We start from the raw sequence: 21,294 nt of genomic DNA, 5'->3' as shown, positions 1-21,294 counted from the left end.
ACATGCTTTAATGTTCAAAAACACATTATTTTTTTAAATAATGTACATTATTGTAGGTCCTCTATGCCCCGCCTCTCTCAAACACGTCGTTTTCTACAAAGTCACTCCTTCTGCTCTGATTGGCCAACTGACCCAGTGCATTGTGATTAGCCGAACAATCGAGAGCTTCATCTTTCAAAATAAATGTAAAGACAGTTAATAATGTCCTTAGTTTTACCATCAGTTCAAGCCCAAAAGGGGAACAAAGTCACGTGACAGACACAGTGATGACTGTGACTAGCTTCACGAAACGGTCACCCATAAAATGCATTGCTGTTCTGTTGTAAGTAATGTTAAAGCTTCCTAAATGCATCTACTTTCAGAAGACCAAATAAAGTGCTTTTTTTTCCGCCTAGATACACACAGCATCTCCCTGACATGGCTGCTTCAACACTAACTGCAGTTACTGAAACCACACCTTCTTTCTTTCCTTGAACATTTGGGCGGCATTATGCAAATATTTCCACATAGTGACGTAGAGATGTGGGGGCATGTTAGAACGAGCTGTTTTAGGGGGCTGTGGCAGAGCCTTAACTTTGATAAAGAATATCTCTTTGGATTTGAGACTTTAGTCTTTGCAACTTCACAGATCTTCTTTATTCACCAAGAGCTTGTAACACTCCAAAGAGAAAGGAAAAATTTAAATCGCATCATATGACCCCTTTAAGCTCCTTTTCCAATTTAACTTTTCACTCAATTCGAGAAAAATAAATAAATATTATTATTAAATTATTATTTATTGTTATTAAAAATGAATAATATACTGTAATACATAGAAACATTTGTTTCAGACTTTGACCCCACTGTATATTTTTTATATATGCACTGCATATGAACTTAGTATTATTTACACACTATATAAAGTTTGTGACTTATTAATGCAAGCCAAGGCATTTTAAAAAGTTACCCTCCAAAGTAAATTGGTGCTGAGTCTGATGCAACACAGGAGCTAAGAGGCCACCTATAGTCACTCTCCACATTACCTCTGTCGTAAACATGCCTCGGCCCAAATATTTTTTCAATTTCCTTTCCCAGTCTTGTCAACGGCAGACCATGTTACTAACCAACTTTCTAAAAGGGTTTAATTCCCTGGGGTACCTCTCCCCACCCCTCTGCCCCCTCTCTCCCCCTTAGTGGCAGCCGATGAGATTTTTCCACCATGGTCTTACCGTCAGCACACTCTTCATAGTACCAGTCCAGCTCGTAGTAATCAGCCTCCACAAACCTCTGCATGCTCAGTATCCTTCAGTCTTGAGCTGCAGCCTCTCCCGTCCGGCGTCTGAGGTCACACACACATACATGCACCCACGGCTGCCCATTCTCCCAGCAGCCCGGCAGCCTGATCTACTGATCTGCCACTAACTAGTCACAAGACATCCTACACATACAAGGTCAAAGAACAAGAGAAGATGAAGGGAAAACTGCAGTGTTTCTAAATGCCAGCAGAGTTGCGCAGGAAACTGTACCGCTATAGTCAAGGTTGTATCACACTCTGGAGGGCGGGGCCTACCAGCAAAGCCAGCCAATCAGAGCGCACTTCATCAGCTGCTTCGTCACAGCCCGACCCAGTCTCCTTTAGAAAGGTTGCTATGGCAACTGGCTCTGACTCCAGGCTGTATAATGCTTTATTGCTTAACTTCCCTCTGTATTTCTCCATCACTCTCCCATTGATGTTTTCTGCCAGTGGTAGCAATGCATGCGTGGAATCTTTGATTTTGGTAGTCAGCTCACATGTAAGCAGCTGGTACAGTCACTGCAGGTGTTCTGCTTCTGTCTGCCTGCCAAAAGAAGCAGCTGACTCTCTGCAATTCACTGCCAAGAACTGCTACAAATAGGCTGGTGGAAAAAAAGGAGACACACTTAATCTGCAGTGGTCCTGGATTTTTATCGACCACAGAGTATTCTATACAAAGGCTTTGTTTGTCATTCATACTCTTTGAAAACTAAACACTGATTTAATTTGATAAAACTGGCTATGTGATTCTATTCAACACCATAGTTCTTGAATGGTGTAAACGATCCAATCACAAGCTTGCGTTCAGCTATGAAGTCATTTTACGGTGCCGTGGACCTGCTGCTGATGACTTTCCAGTTGCCAGCTCATCGGCTCACTGGTGAAAGGCTCATACTGATGACATCATGCTGGTGGGGCAATGGATTTATGGAGTTGTGTGATATGAAGTGATATGAAGGAATTACCTCTGACCCGATTAGTAATGTCACAATGAATTCCATTCCATTAAAAGAAAAAAAATGCGCAAAGGACAATTAAGATTTTTAAGAATAATTAAGAGAGATTTTTTTTGTCATGACAGTTAAGTACTGGTTAAAAAGAAACCAGTTAGGTTCATTACTGAAAAAGTAAATTATTATTTAAGGATAAAGACAATGGGGGTGTGTGCCAAACTGTCTAAATAATGTTGTAACATGACATTACCACACCATAGTGTGATAAAAATGAAGCTTAATGTTTTAGCTTAATTTTCTCTATGAAAACATAATTTCGTATTTTGTGTTTTTGTGGTGAAAAATGACTTTGACATTCATTGACAGGGAGATGAGAAGAGCAGACTGTCTAGAAATATTAAAGTAACTCACATTAACCCTCTGGGGTCTAAGGGGTTTTGGTGGCCTGGAGAAGTTTTGACATCCCCTGACCTTTGTGTTTTTTTCAGTTGCTTATAAACAGACACATGGCTAAAGTCTAATAACACTGTATTCAGTACAAACTGGGCTACAATAATATGTAAATAGCATGTATGTACATGATTGTGTTTTTGAGAAAACAACGTTTATGCATGGTTAGTAAAAAAACTACAATTTTGAAGTCACTGAAATAAGGTCATAAAACACCTAGAGAACATTTGTTCACAAGACTGTCAAACCTGGAGCTTGTAGCCTAGAATTTTTGCTTCAATATGATGTGAAAATCATCTTGTTTACTCGCTCACAGAAAACAATAGATTGATTAAAATTTTCTAAGACACTTTTTGTTTCAAAAGGGCATGTGCAAGCAGGCGTCAACTATCATGAATATTTGTGTGATTCACACCTGAGAAGACAAAGGCCCGCATAATGAGCTGCATAATGAGCCTTTCAGCCAGGTGTGTGACTGAGAGGGAAGAGTTATAAGAAAGAATGTGAGGACAAAATAAATGTATATATTTTTATGTTTGTAGTCTATTTAGAATATATTTAATTATCCCACAAAATAACTTGAGATTCACTTGCAAGTGCAGTTAAACAGTTCATTAGGAACAATCAAAACTGACTGAATTTTTAGCATCATTACTCCAGTCACACAATCTTTCAGAAATCCTTCTAATATTCTGATTTGCTACTCAAAAAAACATTTATTATTATTATTAATTTTGAAAAGAGATTTTTTTTTGATTAATTGAAGGAACAGCATCGTTTCTAACATGATTATTGTATTTATCATCACTTGTGTGCTAAATAAGTATATATATATATATATATATATATATATATATATATATATACACACACACACACACACACACACACACACACACACACACTGACTCCCATCTTTTAAATGTTATAGAGTATATTGTTACACTTGGAGTAAGACTGGAGTAATGATGCTGAAAATTTAGCTTTAATCACAGGAATAAATTAAATTTTAAAATATATTCAAATAGAAAGCAGTTATTTTAAATAGTAAAAATATTTCACAATATTACTGCTTTAGCAAATGCAACTTTCTGTATTTTGGATCAAATAAATGCAGGCTCATGTGTCATGTTGAAATATATAAATGAACATCACATACCTGGCATTTCCAAAATGTATATTGTTTATGTGCTCTGAAGGACATACTTTTTTGAATGAAAATGAAAAATGAAATTTACCAATGCTGTTGTATTCTAAATCAACGCTCTTGAAACGCCACTCAAGGAGAAAAACATTGCCAATTCGAGGACTGGAACTAAGGCTTGCATAAATTACATAACAACGCCATGCACTGTGAGAGATTTGGTTGAAATCATGTTAGCCACAGTCCCTCCCCAACCCAGAGCTGGGCCTCAGTTTGAACTATTTTTAGCTAATATATGAAAGACCTGCATGACAGCTCATAAGATCCAGGGCATCAAAATGAATCAGTATCAGTCAAACACACTCTACTGTAAAACTCCTATGATCTATAAACTCTGATGACTATTGTATATTGAAAGATAGCTATCAAAAACAGCATTTATAATGCCGGAAGGGTGAACAACTTCAAATAAAGCAAGAAATAATATTATAATCTACCATAAATAAGTACAAGGGAACTGAATATTATTTTTTTCACTCTATTTTTAGAACTAGACATTTTGGAACATATTTGCATATTTATGTAAAATAATTTTCAAGGGAGGCCAAAACGTGATCTCTACATTGTTGACTGCAATCATTTTACTATTTCAACTCAGTGGGTACAAGTCTGGCAGGATGTGAGGTCGACTGCAGATCTGTCTGTTAAATACGGAATAAAAATAAAGTTTTGCATGTGGTCACGATGACGACCTCAATCAAACTCAAGGACAGATCATGCCATAAGGAACTGATCTAAGAGTCCTATCAGCTGCTCCCATAAACACTGAGTGACAGGAGACTCAGCCAATGACCAGCAGTGTAGGACGGTTACCTGGCAACCCAGTGTTGTGGCTACTAAACACAGCTGTCACATATGAACAACTGTACACGTATTAACCAAATTATTATATATTAAGTATCACAAGTCTCAAAAGAACTTTTCATATATATATAGAAATAAGGATCATAAAAAGAACCTTCTGATTTAACTTGAACATAAAACACACATATTTCCAAATAAGCAGGGTACAAAAATGCAGCATTGAAAGAAAAAAATACCAGAAATATTTAAATGGTTTTATACTTTATTCTAGGTTTACTGAAACTAATCATAGAGCAAATGTTTATTTAACACATCTTTATGTTAAAGCTTTGTTTAAATGTGTATGAATGGTGATTATGAGAGTGTATGCATATATATGCTTATTTATGTGTGTCAGTGCATGTCTGAGATATTTGTTGTTACTATTTTGAGGATAATATAACCAGAGGAAAAGACAACTTCATTATGAGTGACAGGAAAGAGAGGCAGGAAAAATAGGGAATGAAAGTGAGAAAAGTAGAGGAATAATATCAGAGCGATTCTGTGCTTACGGAAATATTTGAGGGTCTCCTCGATCTGTTCCGTGGTCAGGTCGAGGTTGACGTCGGGTGAGATGAGAGGCGTGTGGAGCCAGTCGTCGTGGTCATAGCCATATATTGTGTCAGCTCTCAACTTATAATGAGGTAACTGCTCCTCAAGCAAACTGATGATTTCCACCTCAGGAAGATCAGTGCTGTTACACACATCTGACAAAGAGAGAGAGAATGCAAAGAGAATGGTGAGAAAAATGTTGGGCATGCACAAGCATACATGTATGTTTATTACTAAACACATTACTAAAAATAACCCAGGTACAACTACGTTTTTGTATGATGACAGTCTTTGAAGTGCCTAGAAGTTAATGCATGTGCAACAACAACAAAACACATTAAAAAATATTTTAAATGTTTATAAAAAAAAAGACAAGGCACAAGGATGCTTTCCAATCAAAGTTTTGAAAATAAAAAAAGGAAAGGAAGAATTTTGATACTGAAATACTGAAAAATGTGTATATTACAACTTATGGTTGTAATAACTGTATAATAACAGTGTAATAATATGATAATTTACTATCATTACAAAGGATGACATTTGGGACGGAAATAAGCACTTATAAATTGTAATGCATCAAGTGTGAGTTTAGGCTGACCTCTAGTGGTCTGATGAAGAACTACGCAACTACACTACTCAATACAAGTGGAACTTTTTCTGCACAAAACCCTTTAAAACAGTTGATCAATAAACTGACAAATAAATGGCAAATTACAATCCACATGTTTTTGGAATGACAAAACACATAGATGGTGGAAAAATACTGAGATTCAATGTTCAAGCAAATTATGAAGCAGCCACTGTCTTACCAGAATATGTTTATCTGCCCACCCTCCCTTCATAAAACATACTGTTGTTCAACACAGCAGCCTTTCCTAACAGCCCTTATTCCAAACCACCAATACCATTCTAACAACTCTCTTCTGTACAGTAATGACTAAATAGCTTCCGAGCAGAATTGTAGGGCTGAAATGTGTGGCAAATTAGAGAGTCGACCACCATGTGTGACGGAAGCTGCATGCTTGTGTTTAACTAAGCAACAACAATGCAGCTCCCATTACAGCTGTAATGCCAAAGAGATGAACCACTGATGGTCAGCAGAAAAAAAGAGAGCGAGAGAGAGAAAGAGAGAGAGAGAGTGTGAGTGAGTGAGGGAGTATCTAGGTGAACTTTGAGTTCTGTAATGGCATGTGGCACAGTGCTGGCTTCTTGAGCAAGGATAAAAGTAGTGTTCACCTTTATACAAGGACACCAAGTTTGCGCCACAGATTCAATGCAACTCCACATGAAGTTTGCATGAATTTGAATCTGTCATTTGTGATTTCAAAGATAAATATCAATTTAAAGAAAAGACACATGTATCACAATGGCTACATTGATGAAGCAGCAGAATGTAGTTTACAGTTCAGTATTTGAGTGCTTAATACAGGTAAAAGCTGGAATACACTACACAACTTTTAGAGACACTAGACATAATGCACTTGCCGACAATGTAAATAGTTATAAACTGAGGATCTGTCAAATGTATGTTCTGTTTTGGTTTAGTTTTCTGTTCTCCTGCTTTGTTTCCATGGTTTTTAGTTTCACACCTGTTTCGGTTCTCCCTGATTACGTTCCCTGTGTTTAGAAGTCTGGTGTTTTCCTCAGTTCCCTTGTCTTGTGTTGAAGTTGTATAGAGGCAGTTGTCTCCTATGTTCTCCAGTGTTTTGCTCTTGGGTTTATAATTGAAGACTCTATTTTGGATTAACCCTTTGCCGTGTGCTTCATCCTAACTAACCCATGACAGGATCACACCCTACCAGATTTTAAAGTCATTCCAAACACAACAAAATCAAACAGAAACATTTGCTTTGTTGTGTGCGACAAATGAAAACCATGTGTTCTGAAAATCAAAATTTTTGATGAAATCTGTCAGCTCAAATCTGCAGACTGGCTCTGACTTTCAGCAACTAGTGTCAACTTCTCCAGACTGCAAACCGGGGGAAAAATCTGGTCAAAAGTCATGTAGTGTATTTCAGCTTTGGGTTCACACAGAGTTCAATTACTTACAAGAGAGAGAATCACATTCTACAACCAAACTTAGACTTGTACATTTTCAGATTCACAACCATATTTTCATCAAACCCCTACTGTGTGAACGGAAAAGCCCTGGACAAGTTTAAGTGTTACACACGTTTTCATCTTTGATATTTACTTTCGTCACTGCAATATGGATATTACGCAAACAGAAACAGGGACTGACTCTGGGTAATTCATTGTAGCAACTCGAATACTACAGGTGTTGTGGGAATGAGACAGTTTGAGATTGAAACATGATCTTCAGTTCCAAATGCTCTCTGTGTGAATGTAGCCAACTGTTATTATTTTTAGCATTATTTATCAATCAATCAATCAATAAATAAATAAATAAAGGAAAGGAACGGAACGGAAAAAAAATAGAGGCGATTTAGGAATGTAACAGTTAAAGAACTCCAAAAATGGCAAGATTTTTATGGTAATTTTTAAACGATGAATACCTTCACTAACAGTTTCAGCTGTGTGTTAAAGGGTAGCAGGTAGTGCAACAGAAAAATCGTGCCTGCTTACATTTTTAACTGCCTTTGTCCAGAACTGTTCCTAATAATTTTCTCTATAGGGATTTCAAAATACAAGCCATAAACCAGACCAACCAACATCTTTGGTTTTTAGAAAAAATGTGCATTAAAACCAGATAAAAAAAATAAAAAAAAATAAAAAAAAAATAATGACATAAGAAGCACTGCAAATGGCACAACACAAAACACTGGTTATAAGTGTAAAAAAACAACATACAAACAATTAATATACACAATATATTTCACATTTATTGCTAAATATTCCAATAAACAAATATTTATGTAGTGTGTGTAGCACAGGAAAACAAAATTATATTCTGTCATTTTTAATGCTTTATGGGACTAAACCACGTTACAGCAACAGTGACTTCTCTGATTGGTGGAGCTCACTCAAGGATTGTGGGTAGTGTAGTTTTTTCATCATTTTTTTTTTTTTTTTTTTTAATTAAACACGATACTGCCACTGTATGAATCTCTGATCTTATCTTAAGTCTTTCTTAAAGTTTGTTGACAAATATTTAAGAATAATTTAGAAAACTAATATGATTTAACTTCCCTAATAGTCCTGTATAGCTCAGGCACTCTTCTCTACTCTACACTGGAAAGCATGAGGCCCCTGAAAGGGAAACTTACTCTGTATTATACAGAATGACATCAACACATATCAGCCACATAAATAGACTGAGAATAAATATCACATCTTTACAAGTGAGAAAAAAAATTACATTTATTCAGACAGTAGGAAAAAAAAGTGTAGATTATGTTGTTTTTTTAGTATAGAGGTATGGGGTAAAGGTTTTGTTCAGTTAAACTCTGACTAAAGAGCACTCACACACACTTTGTTTATCTTGAGCCAACCGGCAAAAAAAATCTGAGAGCTTGTTAAAACAGCCCTACTTCCCCAGCCCTACTTCTAAACCTAACCCTCAAAGAAAACATATGCACATCCTATACTGGTCTCCTCTTTTGAAGACAGGGGACAGCATTGTGTTGAAACAGTGTCCGTCTGCTCTGGAAAGCAACTGCATGTGTGAGGGATTATTTCAGGCTTGTATTTTACAACATTAGTGACCAAATCATGCTGCCCTTCCAGTCTCCTTCACCATTAAAGCCTTTGTTCCACTCAGAACATTAGCAGAAGATCTATTACAGACACCTGACGAAATACACTGGTTTACAGAAAGTAACAGACCTGTGTATTCAGTTATTAACTCATTTTGAATTGCAGTTCGATTGTACAAGTGTATGTACAGTGGGGAACAATTTGTAAATGCTCAATTTTATTGAAATAAAATATATTATCAAAATACTAATATATATATTATATATATATATATATATATATATATATATATATATATATATATATATATATATATATATGCAAATATTATGAAATTAGTCAGGTAATTGGCTTATACTGTGTGTTGCATGTATCAAGTTTGTGTAAAACCTTATAAAAACAATTAGTACTTGGTTTGCATAAGCTGCATGCATATCAAGCTTGTATAACATAATTTATCATGATTTGAGAATGATCCAAAGAGCATCTTGTGCTTCCATGGAAGCATGCAAATCTGACCTTCTACACAAAGTAAGCAACATAGGCAATGCTTCAAATGCTTGTTTTATTTTTTAAAATATTGTTCTTTTTCTTTTTTGTTTTAAACAGTAAATAAGTGGTAGTTTAATTCAAGGTTTTAATTTAGATTTTGAATCACAGACTTTTGAATCACACTTTGTGTGTGCATGTTGGCAAAATAAAAACTACACTGACTGTCTAAAAAAAAATTACACAAAGAAAATGAATGAAACTTTCTAATCCAAGTTAAAATCATGAAAACCTGAAGGCATTTAAACAAAAAATAAATTAGTTCAAAGGGTGTTGTTTAGTACTTTTTTTGATACAAGGCAGTACAAACTGCCAACTTACAAACACACAGTTAAATGAACCCTAAAGACAAACAACTTAGCCTTAACCCTGAAGCACAGAAGGTCATCTACACAAAATCTCTGCCTACAGTTGGACACCGCTGATAAAAAGTCTGATAAAAGTTCAGTGAGCGTGAAGAACAGCAGTACTCACTCATGGTGCTGCAGCCACGGGCTCTCTGTTCACTCGCCCAAACTTACATTTTCCACGTCTTCAGGATCAGACACGGCGTCGACAGAACGAGTGGTTATGGGAGGAAGAGAGGAAGAGTGAAAAACGAGGGAGGAGGCAGTGAGCAAACGCGGACACAGCCCTGCCATGTCTGGCATGCTGATGACACCAGTCACATGGCCCCTCACCAAACATAGACTGAATTTCTCTCAGGCCAGTCGGCTTCAGTGCTCATTGTTCTTGTCCACCTGACCCTGGATCAGTTTTCTCTTTTTATTAAACAACATATGTGACTTACAGTACTTCATGCAAAACAGGCTGTGGATCAGGGGTTTTTGGGGGCGTGTGTTAGGCAGGAAGTTAGACAGCCTCAGGGGAACTGGCTCAGAGATAAGTCTAGTAGTTTAACAGCTGTCAGTGAGCAAAAGAGGGAAAGAAAGAGAAGCAACACTATCTCGACAATGCATGCTTGAATGTACACAGTACTTTAAACATTTTTTATTTTTATTTTTTTATTAATAAAATACATTTAGGTCAAAAAATCTAAAGTAAGCTGAATATATAATACACTAATAATAATAATAAACAAATAATAATAATAGTAATAATAATAATAAAATGCTCAAATATTATGGTATTAATAAACAAACTTTTAAACAATGAATATTTTAATATTTTAATAATGAACCCTAAAGACAAACAACTTGGCCTTAACCTTCAAGCACAGAGGGTAATCTGCAGTACACACTCACAATTATTATTCTGATTATAATTAAACAAATTGTAAATAGTATACAAATAATATAATATATTATCAAATATTAAACAAAACTGAAATTACTGAAATTTTTACATTTAAACAAAAATTACATTTCACTCAAATTGTTATGCTGATAATATAAAAGATAATATTGAAAAAGCAAAATAGCAGCATCAGTATACAAAGATGAAAATCAATAGCATATATATGCAGGAAAAATTGAAAATACACTACTGGTCAAAAGTTTGGGATCAGAACGAGTTTTAATGTTTTTTTTTTTTTTTTTTTTTTTACAGGAGTTTCTTATGCTCATCAAGGCTGCATTTATTTGATTAAAAATACACAAACAAAAAAAATAATATTGTGAAATATTATTATGATGTAAAATAATATTTTTCTATTTTAATATACATTAAAAATCAAATTTATTCATGTGATGCAAAGCTGCATTTTCAGCATCATTACTCCAGTATCCAGCGTCACATGATCCTTCAAAAATTATCCTAATATGCTGATTTATGATCAGTGCTGGAAACTGTTGCGCTGCTTAATATTTTTTGTAACCTTTTTTCCAGGATTTTTTGATGAATAAGAAGTTAAAAAGAAGAGCATTTATTTAAAATAGAAATCTTTTCTAACAATATACACTACAGTTCAAAAGTTTGGGGTCAGTAAATTTTTTAAAGAAATTGAAACATTTATTCAGAAAGGATGTGTTCAATTACTAAGAAGTGATAGCAAAGATTTATATTGTTAGAAAAGTTTTATATTTTGAATAAATGCTGTTCTTTTTAACTTTTTATTCATCAAAGAATTCTGAAAAAAGTATAGGAATTTCCAAAAAAATTGTTGGCAGCATAACTGTTGCCAACATTGATAATTCTAATAATAACTCTTAATGATCATGTGACACTTTATACTGGAGTAATGGCTGATGGAAATTCAGCATTTTCATCACAGAAATAAATTATATTTTAAAGGATATTAAAATAGAAACCATTATTTTATATTGTAATAACATTTTGCAAGATTACGTTTATTTTTCTGTATTTTTAATCAAATAAATACAGCCTTGATGAGCATAAGAGTCTTCTTCTGACTTCTTTAAACAACATTACTTACTGTTACAGTAAGTCTTACTGATCCCAAACTTCTGAACGGCAGGGTATATTTAACTTTACATTTTATATCTTTAATATAAATATGTAATTTAAAAATATAAAAATATAAAAACATAAAACGTAAATGTGAGTAAACAAAAGAAGAAAAAAAAAGTTTTGAAGATGAACTGTGACAAAAACTTGCAGCAAGGACTTTACCTGACTAGAATTTCTCTCTCTCTTTCTCTGTACAAGCAGAAGTCAAACAGAGAATATCAAGGTGCTTTAATGTCAGTGGCTGCTACTTTAGTTAGAACTGAAGTTCAGAACTGGGTGAAACCTTTGGCCACAAGCTGCAGACTACTCTTAGACAGCTGAAAACACTCAAACACACACACACACACACACACACACACACACACACACACACACACACACACACACACACACACATACACACACACGCACACAACCAACTTCAAACTATGTATTTTTACAGTCAAGGTACAGTTTTTAGTAGATACTCTCATGAAAAGTTATTTCACAAGTGCTTTAGCTTCACACGTGACACTGACATGGTCGACAGATGGTAAGCACACAATTCAGAAAGCTACCTGATAGAGAACATTACCCAAGCAAAAGTAATTACCTTATTACCTCATTACTTATAAAACTATAAAGCCGTAAGCAATGACAGCATTTACAAGCTAGATGAACAAAGTCAAAACAGGACTTTTAATATGGTCTATAAAATCATATAATATTAAGTCCAGTTTTAATTGCATGGTTATTTTCCAAAAGTACCTGGGTTCTCTTTTCATTTGAGAACAAAAGGTTTTCATGACTCAGCGGTAAGAACTTGAGAGGACATGTGGGAAAGGCCAACGTGCATTGCAACACATGCACAGATGACTGGCATAAGGAGATGAACGGGAATCTTTGGGAAAGAGCCAATCAGATGGCAGACGACAGCTGCTGAAATAAAGTGTAATACCATCTCATTGTAAATCTCTAATACATTTTGAAGATTTGCCAATAAAATCGCCAGTTACTGATGGAGTCATGGCACAAAAGTGCTTGTTCTCAACAAACAAGCTGTTAATACACAGGGAACAATGCTAAATTTGTCTAGGGTCATATCCCATTTCCACTTTTTTTTTTCTATGTAAATCAAGCCTAAAAAGCCAAAATAAAATAAAAAATAACCAATATGATATATTGCACTTCCCTATAACATTTGCACAGCCTTGCCAAACCACACAAACAGTGGTACATTACTATGGCAATGACAGTAAAACAGTCTCTCTGTTTTGGAAAATCTGATATAATCTTTTCTGTGAGTCAGAACAGGCAGAGTGACCTCAGCGACTGCATCAAAACTAAAGTTGACTATACAACTGTATTAACCCTCAAACATGCACATGTACACAAACCTGACCTTGGCAATAGTGGAAAAATTCAAAGACTAATGTAATTCAACAAGTAAACAAACTAAAACGGACTTGAAAATGTGGTCTGGGCACAATAACTGGTGTCTGACATGTAAAGTGTTCCACTGCAACACTAATGTTGGTGTTACTAGAGCAATGTACAAACTGCTTCACAGGTTCATTTAATGTTGCAACATCTCACTGTTGTACATCATGTGACACAAACCACACAAAAGACATTCGCATAAGAATTAAAAACACCTGATTTTAATTTTTGATGATGTAATTAAAAAAATACTAAAAGCTATAAGTAATAACGTTACAGAGATCGTCAGAGATTATTTCTCAAAATATGATATTAGGGATGCACAATATTATCGGACTGATATCGGAATCGGCAGATAATGGCTTTGAATGTACATATCGGCATCGGCCCGATATGAAAAATTATGCCGATATGTCTTGCCGATAAGAGGAATGGGTTAACTCACATGTGCTCTGGGTGTGTTACGATTAGATCATGTCAGCATTGTGACTCATTTTTAAAGCTTTTGAAGTTTTGCCTGAATGGTGATTAGATTCACTGTTTTGGATTTGGATCATTTAAACTGAGCATGTATGTACAGAATGACGCATTCAGTGTGTGAAACAGTAACAGCACTTGCAGCGGCAGCAGCACCAGCCTCCCCCGGGTCCTGTGTCGGGCTGAAACTAGCAAAAACACTTGCGTTGCGCTTTGTGCTGCTTTGTGCCGGGTGTATGATAGGGCCCTTGGTGATGTTTCCAAGCAAAAGGAGATATATCGGTATCGGCTATCGGCCAAAAGAGTTGAAAAATATCGGCATATCGGCAAAAATCCAATATCGTGCATCCCTATTTCTGACATTCAATAGCAACACAAGCATATTGTTTTAAAATGTTACACAGCTCAAAAGTAACATTTCATAAACAGTAAGCTCCATTTTATGCAGAAGTCCTTAGCAAATTGTCTGAACCATACAAACAAAACATGTTTCTATTTAAACTCAATTTGAACTTCAAATCTTCAATTTGAACTATTTAATACATATTTGTCAAAGTTCATAAATGAAATCCAGCTCAGAGATCAAATACAAGCCTGCTCTTCAGACAAGTGTAACTGTTGTATCTCACACTTACTAAATAAAGCAAGCAAACAAAGGTTACAATGTTCAGTGTTTAAGTACTGCTGTAAAAAAAATGTTTGAAAATGCAATGCAACTAACTCTGGACCTCCACTAGATGGCAGCATGCCACGATATTGTGTCCATCCAGTTTAAAGAAAAAGTAGGTTAGATGACCTAAAGCGTTTCATATGCTTATGAGCTGCATGTAGCATTACAACACTCTAACCGACATACTGTATCTCATCACATGTGAAAGCAAAACACTGGAAACAATGTTGTGAGGTGGGTGAGGCGATTATCTCACTCTTTCATCATCTGCTATGTCCTTCAGTGGAGGAAGGGCTGGTCACAAAATCCAAACCACACCAAACTTCCACATTTCCTCAAAGCAATGTATTATCAAGTTGGATGTAGACATAATTATTTACCTTATAGAGTACCCTAACCAGGCACCACAGTTACTAAAACTAATGCTAAAATCATAAAAAAAATATACTTTAAATTAAACATGTATATAATAGAAACAAAATAAACAATTCACACTTAAACTTATTTAGTTTTATTTAGCCTTTCTGTAGTTCAAATATTAAAGCACAGTCATTAAAACCAAGACCATTAAATGCAATTTAAATCGAACTATGATTACAGCGGTAAAACAATGGAAGAATCTAAAATCTTGGTAAATGGTACATTTAAGAAGGCAGTGCGTAGGAAGTCTCGCACTGTTTCATTAAAGACAATGTGTCAGGAGCAGGAGGTAGTGGCAGCCTAGTATTTCCACTATGCAAATTCAGGCAACTGAGAGTCTGTGATAACAGCAGAGGAAATCTCAGGAAGGCCTTGAATGGATTATATCACAGTTAGTGATTACAGCTCAAGTAGATAAAACCATCCCGCCACCAAACTCATTTAATGCACAAAAGAAACTTAAATGTATGGGATCTCAGTCAACATAATGGATGCATATTAAAATTAATTTCGATAAGCTGATATTTATTTTCATGTCATTGCCAAATACTGGTAAATGTCTAAATAATTAAATGTATAATTGTTTAAACAATTGTCTACATTAAATATAATGATAATATTTATTTATTTAACAAATAACATTATAAAATGTAATGATCTTCCAGCAGACAGTTACACTAAAATGCTTCATTCTTCTAGAATAAAGGTGCTTTCACAGTACATGACTGAACTGTGGGATCAACTAAAACAAATAAGACTGGTACAACTGGTACAACTTTTAAAAAAGTAACCGATTCGAGGTCTCTTTCCCACCCTTTCTTTCTATCTGGGGACATTGCAAACTAAGGAAGTGACCAAAAACAGTCATATTTAGTCTAAATTCTCATCACACATAATTATAATAGGGTTACACAACTACAAACCCTTAAAGACGAGCAGTGAAAATTCATGAGAGCCTCTTTGTCAAGGGCTCCAGGGAGGCGACACAGAAAAACTACGACAGCCTAAAGCTGGTGCCAAAAATTCAGTTACACTTGCCAATTACGTTAATTTGGAGTAAGGCATTTATCTCCAGTGAATGGAATGAAAGCAGTTGGATGTGCAGTCCTGTTCAAATGCACTGCTGTACTATTGCCCATATATATCCACAGTATAACACACACACACATACATTACTGCGCAGATGGATTGAGAAGCTTTTACCTGATGAAAATGTACTTCTACAATGAAAATGATGAGTACTCCATACTGCAAAAGAGATGATGAATAGCAGTCCAGATGAACATGCTAGTCATGAACGTTGACACATGACAAGATCTTTGAACTTTAAAAGCTTGGTTCAGACCAGATTAGATTAGACCACCACTGTAGAGACAGTCAGTTAAAAACCATAACTATAAAAAAGCAAATCCAACAGGAACAATTAAAACTGCCTTATGTGCAATTTACATGTTTGTTTTTGTTTTTGAGTGCTGATTATTACATAAAAAAGGGCAAAAGAATTTGTTGATTTTAACCTTCGATATTACCAATTTACAGGATTCCCCATTTGAAAATAAATAAATAAATAAATAAAAAACAGTTAATTATTATTATGATGACTGCTGACTAACTTAAACACCTCTGATTGACCATTGCTTTCATGCAATCAATTGGCTAGAATGCTCAATATTTCATACTGTACAGCTGAAAAAGCTGGTTTTGTTACGTTTTTTTTTAAATGTCAGTATTGACAAAGTGGAGCCAGAACAGTCTGCATATCATCACTGAACAAAGGGCCACAATTCCAGCCAGACTACAGCTACCTTTAACACTCTTAAGTGGAAAACTTCTGACTCTGAGAGAGAGAAAGAGAGAGAGAATTAGTGGGTCGGCTCTTTCCGAATGTATGACCAAGGGGAAAAAGGGTTTGTGTCAGTCTTGAGAGAAAAAATTTAGGAGTCTTCTACTGATGACCTAGACCGGTTGAATGTGTCACATAAGAATAATAATTAAGATGACAAGAACAGAATCCAGCACTGACGTTAGAGAAACGTGAGACTAACAACAGCACAGCCCAGGCATCAGCAATGGCTTAGAATTACACAGCACAGATAATAAACTTTATGACTCTTGAAGTGGCCTAGTTTCATAAATAATAGAGCCAGTGTGTGTGTAGGCTGTCCGTACAGCATTACTCATGCTGAAAAACTGGGGAGTTACTGTAGGAGTCATTTTCAGAAAGGCTTATTAGAGGCAACAGGTTACTTTTCAGTAAGACATTTTTCATTTCTCAGTTTTTTCCAAAAGTTATGTGCATATATGGACCACCAAACATAAACACAATGTGTTTTGTGTGTGTAAATAATCTGTATGAGGAAATTTATGCAAAAAATGGTCTTATTCCACAAACAGGCCTAAAAGTGATGTCATGTTGAAATACAGTATTTGGCTCCTCATCAAACACTTGCTGGTAGCTGTTGACTTCCATAGTATTTATTTCCATACTATGGAAGTCAATGGCTACCAGCAACTGTTTGGTTACTAACATTCTTTAGAATATTTGTATAGAACACCTTAAATGTGAGAAAATGATGACAGAGTTTTCAGTTCTGAGTGACCCATTCCTTTAAAGGGATACTCCACCCCAAAACTGAGCTGAACGCAAGCAGCTTACGCTCTTCTGTGCAGTAATTAAGTAACAAGTAATTAATGACAGAATTTTCATTTTTGGGTGAACCATACCTTTTATTTAAAGTAATTAAAGGGATACTCCGCCCCAAAACTGAGCTGAATGCAAGCAGCTTACGCTCTTCTGTGCAGTAATTAAGTAACAAGTAATTAATGACAGAATTTTCATTTTTGGGTGAACCATACCTTTTATTTAAAGTAATTAAAGGGATACTCCACCCCAAAATGCAAATTTTGTCATTAATCACTTACCCCCATTTCATTTCAAAACCTGTAAAAGCTTTGTTAATTCAGTGTACCCGGCTTGCCATCTCTCTGTCTCATGTTTGTCTAAGTTTGGTGTACCTGATTGTCTGACATCTGTGCAGTTCGTTTTATGCATGCTTTTGCACTGGTTTCATGGAGTCTCATGGCTCACCTATGATCGCCAAGCTTTGCTTAATATCAAAAGTTGTATGGGAGATTACCATGGATTGTGCCCCATTCTGCATTCTCATTCTCAATCCTCGTTCAAACAACCCCCGCTGGAGTGTGATCACCAGTTACCATGCTGTGTTCCTCTCTTAAGGAAGCGCCGCAGGAAGAGAGGTAATCATGGTGGTGTTCGTGTGAGAATCAGAAGGGCAACTGCGTCTTCCATACAGTCTTCGATGGAGTTTTCTCTGGATAGTATAAGCTTGGAGGGTCTTCACCTGTCGCGACGTTTTGTTTTACACAGTTTGTTCTAATATTTTAGACTCTATTGCTCCTTTTAAAATGAAATAACCAAAGATAAAATCTTATTACTGGTTGGAAGTCAATGCTCACACTCTTAGACAGGCGGCATGTAAAGCAGAGAGGAGATGGAAGCATGATTGTCTTACTGTGTCTCTTGAGATTTTTAAAGATTCTCTGGTTAAGTTACAGAGCGCTGCAAAGTCAGCTAGATCAAAATATTTTTCAGAACTGATTACTGCACACTGTCATAGACTTATGGTTTTATTCTCCACAATAACCAATCTCATTAACAAAATGAAGTCTACTAACTCCTCACTGGATGTTGTTCCTTCCGAGATCATAAAAGCAGCTTTTCCAGTAATTGTTCCCAGTGTTCAAGTGTTTATTAGCTCATCTTTGGACACTGGTGTGGATCTGAACTGCTTTAAGCATGCGGTTGTACAGCCTTTGCTTAAGAAACAAGGTTTGGATGAAAGTTGCTTTAATAATTTTCGGCCTGTCTCAAAGTTATCATTTTTGTCAAAGCTTTTGGAAAAACTTGGGCAATTACAGGTGATCACATTCTTAAATACAGCTAATTTATTAGAACCTTTTAAATCCGGTTTCACTACTTATCAAAGTATGGAGTCTGCTTTGCTTAAAGTGTTCAATGATATTTTGGCTGCAGTTGATGGTGGTAAAAATGCGGTATTGATTCTACTGGATCTTACAGCTGCCTTTGATATTGTGGATCATAATGTTCTTATTTGCCGTTTAGAACATCTGATCGGTATCAGAGGCACAGCCTTACGATGGTTCAGCTCATATCTCAAAGATAGGTCTTTTTCTGTAGAGCTACTGTAGACAAGTTTTCCTCATCATCTGCCCCTATTATTAGTGGAGTACCTCAGGGCTCTATTCTGGGACTGCTTCTTTTTAACTTATATATGCGCCCTCTGGGGGATATTATCAGGGTGCACAAAGTTTATTTTCATTTATATGATGATACACAGTTGTACATCCCGCTAAAAGCTGGTGATTCCATTCAACCATTGCTGGAATGTATCTCAGATATTAAAAAATGGTTATCAAATAACTTTCTCCAACTCAATGAGAACAAAAAAATGAGAATGGATATTATTAAGGAGCTGGGCAATCATTTCCCCTCCATTTCCTCACAGGTTATAAACCTGGGCATTATCATAGACTCAGAATTAAGTTTGTACAAACAAATTAATTCTGTCGTTAGGAACAGTTTTTTTTATCAATTACGGGTCATCTCCAAACTGAAATCATTTTTGTCTTTTCAGGATTTGGAGAAGGTTATTCATGCTTTTATTACCTTACGTTTAGATTACTGTAATTCACTGTACTCAGGTCTTCCTCAGTCATCGCTTTCTCGCCTCCAGTTGGTAGAAAATGCAGCCGCAAGGCTGCTGACTGGGGCAAAGAAATATGACCATGTCACTCCAATTTTAGCTTCACTTCACTGGCTTCTGGTCCATTATAGAGTTCAATTTAAGATTCTGTTCTTTGTTTTTAAAGCTCTTAACAATTAAGCTCCATCTTATCTATAGATCTTATTATCCATTTGCCATCTACCAGACTTTTAAGATCCGCTGACAGGGCTCTTTTATCTGTCCTTCGTTCCTGTTTGAAAACTAAGGGTGACAGAGCCTTTTCAGTCACTGCGCCCTGTCTGTGGAACCAATTGCCTCTAGACTGCCACCTTGCACCATCCATTACCATTTTCAAATCGAGGTTGAAAACGTGTATTTTCTCCTTAGCATTTTAATTTCATTTCATTGTTGTTTTAATGTCTGTCTTGTTTGCCTCTTTTCTGTGTTTCCATTTTTTTTTTACATTGTTCAGCACTTTGGATAGCTTTGCTATGTTTAAATGTGCTATATAAATAAAATTTACTTACTTTCTCTTTGGAACACAAATATATTTATAAGATATTTTTGATGACATAAGAGAGACTGACTCTGCATAGACAGCAATGCTACTGAAACGTTCATGGCCTAGAGAGGTACAGTAGTAACATCAGTGGTTTTGCAAAATTTTGCAAAACTATGAGAATACTTCTTTTGTGCAAAGCAAACAAATATAACTTCATTCAACAATTTCTTGACTTGTGAACATGTGTTGAAGACTTAAACGGAAGAGAAGAAATTGCTGAATAAAGTCGTTATTTTTGTTTTCTTTGCGCACAAAAAGTGTAAATTACAGTTGAACCCATGCAGTTTGTACAGTCCCTGAACTTTGCAGACTCTTACCTGTGATAGTTTCTGCATCTCTGCAAATCCTGAAAGCATCTTTGCCAGTGGCTTCGCCTACATACTGCTTCTCCTGGTGGTCTGGAGCAGTGGTGGGTGGGTTCCAGAGGTGCTGGCAGTGAGGATGAGGGTTCTGGGGGGAGAGCGGGATGGGCAGGGCTGAGGCTGTGGCAGTGGTGGGCGATACTGCGGTGTCCAGCTTGGCTGCTTTTCACAGGTCAACCCCAGGAGCCATAGGGCAGCGCCCAGAGAGAACAGTCCAACTGGGCAGATAGGTGTTAGCTCTACGTCAGCAAAACAAGAGCATCTCTGATAGGACGGATCTGGAGAGGAAGAGGGAGGTAAGAAACGCAAAGCCAATTACATTTAGTTGTCATAACATTTAAATGTTTGTTGAAAATTGCATAAACATAACCACTAAAAACTCAGCTCAGTAAACACCACAGATTCTCATAAAAGCCTTCAAATCAATACAACAATTCATTTTGCTAATAAAAAATAAAACCAGTCTGCTCTCAGCACGCACTTCCATTCAATCAGTTCTGATTTACTGCTGTACTGGGATCATCATTTAACCCCAAACCAGCAGAGCACTAGACAAAGCCATTAGGACTGCCATGTCTGCCAGAGCTGTACGATACAGCAATCAATCGCAGCCCTGGTCAACCAAGGCCACAACACACAACACGATTCACTCAAAGCACTGGAGCGCTAACAAAGACTACTGCTGATAAAGTTACAACTGAGCTTACTAAATGGATATGCCAGAGAAA

At 36.1% G+C, this 21,294-nt stretch overlaps 1 protein-coding gene across 6 annotated transcripts in view; it reads right to left on the bottom strand.

The window, feature by feature from the left end:
* Positions 1 to 20,731, bottom strand: part of LOC109104613 (trafficking kinesin-binding protein 1-like) — a 45,524-nt gene extending 24,793 nt beyond the window's left edge. The window contains exons 1-2 of one of the 6 annotated variants that reach the window (XM_042740482.1): positions 20,522 to 20,731; positions 5,236 to 5,430 (exon numbers count right to left, since the gene is read on the bottom strand). Coding sequence is in view for 4 of the 6 variants with exons in the window: in XM_042740478.1 (XP_042596412.1) it covers positions 5,236 to 5,430; positions 9,956 to 9,959 (199 nt within the window). In the remaining 2 variants the exon portion in view is untranslated. Of the gene's footprint in view, positions 1 to 1,208; positions 1,876 to 5,235; positions 5,431 to 9,955; positions 10,201 to 20,521 lie in introns of those variants that run through there. The other 5 variants (XM_042740478.1, XM_042740483.1, XM_042740484.1 and 2 more) reach the window with 5 other exon arrangements.
* Positions 20,732 to 21,294: the final 563 nt, after the last annotated feature.

Source organism: Cyprinus carpio, chromosome B16 (genome assembly GCF_018340385.1).
Source record: "Cyprinus carpio isolate SPL01 chromosome B16, ASM1834038v1, whole genome shotgun sequence".
NCBI classification, from domain to species: Eukaryota; Metazoa; Chordata; class Actinopteri; order Cypriniformes; family Cyprinidae; genus Cyprinus; species Cyprinus carpio.
The sequence above is the reverse complement of the archived record's forward strand: the minus strand, read 5'-3'. Positions and strand labels throughout refer to the sequence as shown.